The sequence below is a fragment of the Pinus tabuliformis genome, chromosome 1_1 (assembly GCF_031772625.1).
Source record: "Pinus tabuliformis cultivar Carrire ecotype Pingquan chromosome 1_1, CPIR1, whole genome shotgun sequence".
NCBI classification, from domain to species: domain Eukaryota; kingdom Viridiplantae; phylum Streptophyta; class Pinopsida; order Pinales; family Pinaceae; genus Pinus; species Pinus tabuliformis.
The window spans coordinates 932,628,459-932,638,021 of NC_142297.1; the positions used below are offsets into that span (position 1 = coordinate 932,628,459).

The 9,563-nt window shown below is 31.9% G+C and overlaps 1 protein-coding gene across 1 annotated transcript; it reads left to right on the plus strand.

The window, feature by feature from the left end:
• The first annotated feature begins 6,762 nt into the window (after nt 1-6,762).
• LOC149217510 (cysteine-rich receptor-like protein kinase 2) lies at nt 6,763-9,234 on the plus strand. The gene is made up of 5 exons (XM_089390245.1): nt 6,763-7,609; nt 8,056-8,234; nt 8,321-8,531; nt 8,668-8,902; nt 9,060-9,234. The coding sequence occupies exons 1-5, from the start codon at nt 6,763-6,765 to the stop codon at nt 9,232-9,234; spliced, it is 1,647 nt and encodes a 548-aa protein (XP_089246371.1).
• The last annotated feature ends 329 nt before the right edge of the window (nt 9,235-9,563 follow it).

A 9,563-nucleotide genomic window follows, 5' to 3' on the forward strand; every position in this document is an offset into this window, starting at 1 on the left:
TAAAATATTTAAATAATATCGGTTCATAGAAAAATTTGCATGTGAAAAAATTAGATCTTTCTCAACTCATGTTAAATCCGTATTTAAAATAGATCTATACTAGTAATTAAAAAATTACACTTTAATAATATAATTTAATAATATAATTTTATAATACTAGCTAATCCCCCAACTCGTCTCAATGCATGTTCCTGCAAACAAAGTTAAACCACCCCCTCCTTCCATGGTGATAAAAGAAAGGTATGGAAATGATTTATATGAGGATTTTTGAAGTTACTCCTCCATGTAAAGACTATATCTTTAATTTATTTTTGAGTTAGAGTTACCTAACTGAATTATCATAGTGTAACCTTGCCTCAAAATCATTTCCTAGAGAATATTAGTTGATCTTTGAAATTTCACATTATTATGGACTTAGTAGACGACATATATATACAGAAAGCATAGAATGAATTAATGCGAATGTGATTTGTAAGAAGGGCTTCTATATTAACAAATCCTTTCTTCAAAATATTTCTTCACATTTCAAATTTGTAATGTGAAATTACTCCGTATTTTCTTCTGTCACAAGACTAGTTATTTTCTTTCACTCTAATAAACGATTCCCTTTACCTAAAACATTTATTTGTGTTAGTATTTATATGCTATAGCTATTTTATATTCTTGTTAGTTGATTAATCAACACTTAATAATAATAATGATCACAAACCTAGTAATAAAGGAGAGTTGTCTAATCCCCCCGCGAAGGCAATTTATGCTAAAGGGAGAAATGAAAGATCTTACTTTTAAGGACGTCAACCTTAGCTTATGCCTTTTAGTGATCATTTTTTCTCCCACATGACACTTTGTGGGTTTGTTTTGTATTTTTTTCAAAGAGAAAGCTTGTGTGATCTCTTAGTTATGGTTTTGTGTCCATATTTCTTTTTGACATATGACATATTTTATAAGAGAAAATTATAATGGAAAATTTTGAAGTAGTATGGATTTCACATTTCAAGCTTTTTTTGGTTACGTTAATTTTTTGCGGATATTTATGAAATTTATTGTTTTATTAATAATAGGAAAAATATATTAAAAAAAATATTATTAAAAGAGAAGTTAGATAAATAGAGATTTAGTGTTTATAAAGCATAATAAAAAGACTTACTATAACTTTGATAAGTAAAAATCCACATGAAAAGTGGTCACAATGTGAAACATCATCTTATAATGACTTGCTCTACGATATTTATGCAGTTTGAGTGCATATTGCATTATTTCAACATGGAAGGAAATAAACAAGACAAAAGTGCATAAAATCAAGGAAAGATAGACAACTAAACATTAAAATAGATTGTGTCCACTAGTAAGAAATTAAATTTCCATGTTTAGTATGCAACTATTAAAATTAGGATCTATAAATGTGGACGTTGTTTAGACTTACTAAGTGACAAGTCTTCTTAAAGATGAAAGTGTCTTATGAATCACCTAAAAGAGCCCTTCACATAGGGTAAGACTACTTAATAACTTAATTGTATGAGAAAACTAAGTGGAAAACAAATTTGTAGAAGCCTTAGAAAATAATAAAATAAATTCATGAAAATAACTTTTCAAATTTCATTAGAAGGTTAATATGCATTTACAAATGATGCTCCTTTACTTTTATATATATATATATATATATATATATATATATATATATATATATCTTGTTGCAAATAACACATTTATAGCCAATGACAAAACCTTGACACTCATGGGCAATTTCTTTTCCAATATCCTCTATATTCTTGTCATGGGCATGAGTAACTCTAAATAACAATTTGCAGAATACTTTTTATGGTTGACATTTTAAGAATTAGTAAATTTACCAATGATTGTAAACTTAAGGCATGTATGGATTTTAAAATTTTCCATAGCAAAGAATATATTTTTCGGATGAGAAATGTAGTTAGATGTATATAAACACACATATTCAGGAGACAACAACCTTAATCCCTAGTTAAATCTCTAGTGCTTGAAGTATAAATATCACCTAGAAACCATGACAACAACCCTCTCCAAGGATTCTTTAGCATCTAATTATAAAATGGATTCCATTACAAACTCTTGAGCATCATGGATACATCTCATTTTCTTAGCCATATTCAATCAAGGGAGCAAGGGCATCCAATGTTAGGCCTTGCTTCTTAGTCTCCATCACCATGGAGGAACCCTCTTGCCACCAAATGTGATCTCTCTAGGTTATCATTTCCCTCCAAGGGTGTTATGGGTGCCATGATTAGGTTAGTTGCAAACCAAGAATGGGTCTGAAGGTCTAATCAACGTCAAGGGAGAACAACAAAGTCCTTAGAACCATAAATAATTCTTCTTAGTTTTAATCACCATGAAAAACTAAGAAAATCCATTAAAACATTCCCTCATGGGGATCTTTTGACTATGAGTTCTTTACTAGAGGACATTATTATGTTTTTAGTAAGATATATGGGTCTTTGATTCTTAACAATGCGAAAGGAAGGATAACAAGGGTCTTCGGTATTGAGAAAATGTTCTCAAACTCAAGCATCATGAAAAATGCATTGAAACACCATGTGGGACCTCTCTATGGGATTTTTAGTCTCTAAGTGAAATATGGATACTAACTAATTGATTTGGGCAATATTGGCGGGTATAGGGATCTATACCATGGTCAAACATAAAAAAAAAGGCCTTACATAGGAAAATTAACATTTTGGGGCTCAAGCACCATGAAAAAAGCCTACAACCATGACATATTCTGTCTTTGTTGGATTTTTCACCTATGAGTGGTGTTACAGGTGTCATTAGATATTTTTGTGCTAAGGGGATGGGTCTAAAGGCCTTGGAAATGCTCAAAAGTAAAAAAACAAGTCCTTTACTCCTAAAAGGAGCTTTTAGCGCTAAAGATCTAATTCAAAAACATGTTAGTTGAGAGAGTTTTACATGGTTTTTATTTTATGTACAACAATAATGCACACACATTTGTTTATTTATATGAGTTCTAAACAATTTGATAGAATTATCTCAATTCCTCTACATGTTGGATGAGTTGGTTTTATTATTTTTAGCTTCAAATTAAGGAACTAGTTGATTTCTACTGCATAAATAACAACAAACAAATATTTCCATCACTTTATTAATATCTTCATTTTGACTATATTTTTTAATATGATCCACATATACAACACCATGAAACACATGGTTACTCGTACACAAACTTCATAAGATATTTATAAATCTTGTATACAAACTCCATATGATATGTGGGTCTTATGATTGTGATAAGAACTTCAAATCCAATAAGGCTTCATCAATTTTATTAATTTTCAAAAAAAAAAAAAAAACTTAGTGATGGTATATAAGAAACCACTATTTTTTTTAAGACTACTTTGAGCATATGCCAAGGCACCTCCACTGTTAGATAGAAGCAATATCTGCCCATTTGTTAGATGTTATCACCATACTTGTAACAATATTTTGGATGCCCCTTAGATGTTACATACAACTATACATTTTTTTTTTAAATAATGCATTATTAATATATTAACACAAACCTATACATTATTAATATAACTTGAGTGGGGTAATGGTTAAGAACACGTGTTTCCTCCTAAGAGGCCACACATTCAAAACCAGAGGGGGTAGAGTTTGTATGCCTTGCTAAACCTAACATTAAATAAAATGAAATAATAAAAAATAATTAAGTTATACCTTTATTTTAAATTATTGTTATTAAAAAAACATGGAACAAGATTCTTAAGCATAATGATTTACTTCCATTTTAATATGGAGATTCTTAATCTATAAATATTTTTGTTAGAATATTATGATCAAATACCTTGGCTTATTAATACTACATGTCCAAAAAATTATAACTCGAAATACTATATCTCACCTCACTTCATATGACACTTGTTCATATAACATTTTTTTTAATTAATCAAATTAATTAAAATGGTAAAAAATTACATAACTACTTTGAAGATAAATATGAATCTTTGATTTGTGAATAATACTAAGAATATTATATTCTAGAATATTTAGTGGACATTAAATCCCTACCATCCACCTAATAATTGTCGATAATTAAATCAAAATTCTAAAAACTCTATTGCAAAATAAACATACTTTTCAACATAATTAAAAATAAAAATAACATTATATTTTTTAATTATACAATTTTTTTTTCATAAATTAAATTTATATATATATATTTTAAATAATTCAATTTTATATACTTATTTTTTACACTAACTAATATTAATATATATATATATATATAAAATATCATTATTTTCTTAAACAAATAATTATTGAAAAAAAGCATTACCTCATACGAGATTTACATAATTAATTAATATGTATTATTTTTGTTTAATTAATAAATTATCAATTTTCAGCCTTTTTTGTTTTTTTTGACTGCTAACAAAGATTGACTCTTCTTATTTTTTCAGTTGTGTTAATTAATAAAAATGATGTCATTGATCATCTGTGTTATTATTTTAATTTCTTTAAAAGTCAAAAAAATAATTTTAAACTTGATAAGTTTTCTTTTAATCATTATCATATTCAATCAGTAAACCAATCCGAGATAAAATTTTATTAATAAAAAATATAAAATTTTATAAAAACAAATTTAAATTATAATAATAATCGAATAATACATCACGCTTAATAATCGAATAATACATCACGCTTTTGTATACGAAATTTTAATTATAAATTAAATTTTAAACTTTAATTATAAAAAAACGTCTTAATCAAATATAATAATTACAAGATTATAATGCTCACATTAGTCTAACTAGCGGGAGGAATTGCTAAGTATGTTATGGAAAATCTGGTTATAGTTATAGAAAATCTGACAAAGATTTTTGTAAATCCAAATTATAATTGTTAAACTTCATTTTTTTAGGTGTTCTAGACATTTTTGATAGTGCTGAATCCATTTCCACCATCAAAAATAAATTGTGTCTACAAATTTTTTTGAAATTTTTTACCCAAATTCTAACCACTTTACTCATCCAGACAATTGCTCCACGTCGTTAGAAGACTCCTTTCCTAATTCCCGTCCGTATATAAAAGCCTCTTGCGTGTATAGGAGCCGATTCCACGCCTTTCGAAATCCAGTAGGTAGACGAAGCTTTCAAAAAGTCCATATTTAATTAGGATGCCTGGGCTTTTGAATTTGAATTCGGAGTTTGATAATTATAGTATTTGTTTATCATAAAAATGACGACTATTCAATGGGAAAAATTGATAATTATAGTATTTGTTTATCATAAAAATGACGACTATTCAATGGGAAAAATTAAGTGAACAAGACGCGTACATTTGAATTTTTTACAATTATTAAATAATCATAATATTTACGTATTATTAAACTTAATGGGAAGCAGGTGCCTAGATATTTATTTGTATTTTATTAATAAAATTAATTTTATTTTTTAATTATGTTTTTATTTATTTTGAAGTTTATTTTGTATTAAATTAAATGAAAATTATATATATCAAAGTTATTTGTATTTTATTTTTTTTATTATGTTTTTATTTATTTTAAAATTTATTTTGTATTAAATTAAATGAAAATTATATATATCAAAATTTTTGTTATTGATTTTTTTGAAAAAAGTTAAATAAAATTGCTAAGATCTTGTTTAACTAAAACATCTTATAAATAGAAAGAATTATAGTAATAACATAAATTAAAAATCTTATAAATAAAAACTTATAAAAATAAATTGATTATATAAAAAATAAACATAATTTATATATAAGATAAAAAATATTATTAATATTGCAAGCAAAAAGACCTGCGAATTGAGTAGAATCTTTATATACTAGTTGCACTTGGTCATTACCTCATCTTGAAAAAGAAAATATCTATTAATATCTTAGTTAAAATAATTAACGTACAGAATTAATCACTACCCTCATTTAAGGAAAAAAATATCTACTAATATCTTCGTTAAAATAATTAACTTACAAAATTAGTGACTACCCTCATCCGATATAAAAATTTATCTAATATCTTCGCTAGAATAGTCAGCGTTCACTAGATACGGTTGGATAGAATTCCCATATTGAATCGGCTTATTCCTACCTATACTACCCACAATATTAAAATGAAATTTAACCGCAACCCCTTTAGTGTGACCGGGCATCATATCAAAAGAGAGGAATGCCCACTTTTGAACAGCTTCATTGGAGAATGTTTTTAATATATTTGAATCTTACAATTTAATATTAATATTTTTCAATTTGAAGCATTCTTCTAAACTTTTAACTCAAATAAAAATTTAAATAAAATGAAAAGATAATCATGAAAAAGTCAAACTTGACACCGGAAAAAAACAGATCCTGAATAGAAACTCAAGTTGGCGTGATAATATATAACCAGCCTCAATCATCAAATTAGAAAAGGAGTTGTCTATAATGCGACTTTTTGAAGATTCCGGTGACGGAATCCGGCGAAGAACTTGAGGTCAAATCTTGATTTCTTGCAGTTAAAATGGTTTTTTAACTGCATATTTGGATTCAGCACCCTGAAAAACCCCTGGGACGCTTTCATTGTGCAGAAACTAGCTATCAAACTTGCGATTCCAATAATTCCTGCCGGATTTCGACCGGAAAAATCCGCCGGAAAGACTTTCAAAAAGTCGCGTTATAGACGACTCCATTAGAAAAGGGAAGCGCGCTGAACTTTGCAAGCCCAGGAATATAGGAGCAGCAGGGAAGGGCGTTGAGCTCATACCGTGCGCTGCGATGGCGTTGAAGATAATGCAATTAATCAGAAGCACGCTACTTACCTTCACTGTATTGACGGGTCTGCACCTCTCAATCGGTCAACAGACAAATCTTTTTACTGAAGTTTGGCATGGGGACAGTTGTGGCAGTAGCCAGTATAAAAATGGTAGCGTCTTCCACGTTAGTCTAATGAAGGTTTTGGAATCATTGGCGGTCAATGTTTCCACGACTGGATTCAATACTTCGAGTGTTGAGGAGCAAAGCAGCAGCAGTACTGTTTATGGGCTTCTCCAGTGCAGGGGAGATTTAAGTTCCTCGGACTGCCACCAGTGCGCATCTACGATAACAGAAATGCTTCTTGAGAGATGCCAAAACAGTACATCGGGATTCATTCAACTAATAGGCTGCTTCTTAAGGTACGACACTCATTATTTTTACAATTATAGTGAGGGTATCCAAACCTATGCTGGTGGTTGCAACCGGGATGTCACTGACCAGCCAGAGACGTTCGCGTCTGATGTTTTAAACGCGCTCTCGAATATTACCGAAACAGCCGTGCGCAGTCCCAACCTTTTTGCAGCACATGCATTCCGCTCGTATCCTTCGCCTTCTTGGGAAATCTACGGCTTAGCCCAGTGTTGGAGAGATCTGTCCCAAGCGAGCTGCCAGTCTCGCCTATCTTTCGCTCTGTCAAATGTAACAGCTCAGCCAATTAATTCATTGGGATGTGCAACCGGATCAACTGGAGCACACTGGTATGCTATGGGCTGCCATTTGCGTTACGAGGTTTATTCGTTTTATCATTCTCCCACCTCTTCGCCGCCGCCGCAGTCGCCGCCGCCGCCGCCTTCTCCTCCATTACCCGGTATCTTCCTTCACATGTTTTAGATTCTACTACGATGAGTAGACAAGTTTTGTACATTTTGGTGAAATTAAACATGCCCAATTTAATACCAAGAGCAAATTGGCAAGACGGCAATCATACTCCTATCCCGTCGCCACCGGCTCCATCAACCTGTTTCATCCTTCATATATTTTACATGATAAGAATAAACTAGTTTTGCACATATTGGTGAAATTAAACATGCCCAATTTAATGGTGAGCTTTTTTCTGAAAATTGGCAGAAGGCAGAAAACCTAATGTGCTAATGTGCTTGTGATAACTCTGGGCGCAGTAGCCGCTTCCGTTGGATTAATTGCAGCCATTTGCCTATTTCGTTTTCGCCCAAAACGTTGGGAACGGATTTCTCGAACCAGAGGTTACAAAATTGCTCAATCATTCACTGTGCACCTTATTAGCTTGTATGTGGTGAACTCTTCGCCTATTTCATTACGTAATTGCTTTCGCAGGTGAGGAAGGAGAAGATAGCGTATCGCCTCCTATCGCGAATCTGCAACTCATTTTCAAATACGATACTCTAAGGCAGGCTACCTCCGATTTTAAAGCTGAAAACAAACTTGGTGAAGGAGGGTTTGGATCCGTTTTCAAGGCAAGGGCCTGCGATCATTTCCTTGCATTGAATTACATGCGTTATAATGGAGAACGAAAATAATTTTGAATTTCATTGATTTTCAGGGCGTTCTACCTGACGGTAGAGAGGTTGCAATTAAACGGCTGAATATAGGTTCAAAGCAAGGAGACAATGAATTTCTGAACGAGGCAAATCTCATAACTCGTGTTCAGCACAGGAATCTAGTGAGATTGCTTGGTTGCTCTGTTCGAAGATCGGAAAGGCTGCTAGTTTACGAATACCTCCAAAACAGTAGTCTCGACAAAATTATATTCGGTTTGTTCTCGCTTGCTCTTTTACTGCTAATTAATCTCTGCTTCAATCTTGGAATTGTTCGAGTTTGTGCAAGTAGCTTCTGAAATTTTAGATACAACTTTTTAGTGCAACTTTTTAATGTCTGTGATATATGTAGATACAACAAAACGACATTTACTTAATTGGAGAGAGAGGTATGAAATCATAGTTGGGACTGCGCATGGGCTTGCCTATCTTCACGAGGACTCGGAGATTCGAATCGTCCACAGAGATATCAAAGCAAGCAATATCTTACTGGAAAATAAATATCGACCCAAAATTGCAGACTTTGGCTTAGCGAAATTATTTGCAGAAGATGAAAGCCACGTTAGCACTAGAGTTGCAGGAACTTTGTAAGAATTCTCCCTTCAGTTCAATCTCATGATGTTCCAAACTTTGTTCAATAAATTGCAGGATATGAACCTATTACAACTCATATAAATGAAAAACGATCATATAATTTTAAGAGGGTTAATATATGGAGTTTTGATTGTACATAACATTGTGCAGTGGTTACATTGCGCCTGAGGCCTTACGTGGACAGTTGACAGAGAAAGCAGATGTATTGAGTTATGGAGTGCTTCTTCTCGAGATTATCAGCGGAAGAAAGAACCATAGTTTGCTTCAACACATGGAGTTTCTCATTGAAGCTGTATGGTTCTTGTGGATCTCATTCTTGAAGTAGAAATTTTCTAAAATGTCCATAGGATTATGATTTCTTGCGAACTAATGCTTTACTTTTTGTGGGTATTGATCAATTTATAACGCAAACAACGCAGAGAGAGCATTAGAAGTTATGGATCCCACATTGGAAGGCAGTTACTCATGGGAAGAAGGGCTCAGAGTGATTAAAATTGGTCTTCTGTGCACTCAAGCAGGGGCAACGTTGAGACCTTCAATGTCCCGGGTGGTGTTGATGCTAACCGGTGAGCAACAACATATTCCTTCGCCCACAAGGCCTACTGGTGAGCAACAACATATTCCTTCGCCCACAAGGCCTACTTTCGTGGATGA

What these genes read in the sequence shown, in the direction of transcription:
- LOC149217510 (XM_089390245.1), top strand. Translation starts at nt 6,763, where the DNA reads ATGGCGTTGAAGATAATGCAATTAATCAGAAGCACGCTACTTACCTTC. An exon ending in GCCTTCTCCTCCATTACCCG is followed by an intron (nt 7,610 to 8,055) that starts GTATCTTCCTTC and finishes CTTGTATGTGGT; the next exon opens with GAACTCTTCGCCTATTTCAT. An exon ending in GGTTTGGATCCGTTTTCAAG is followed by an intron (nt 8,235 to 8,320) that starts GCAAGGGCCTGC and finishes ATTGATTTTCAG; the next exon opens with GGCGTTCTACCTGACGGTAG.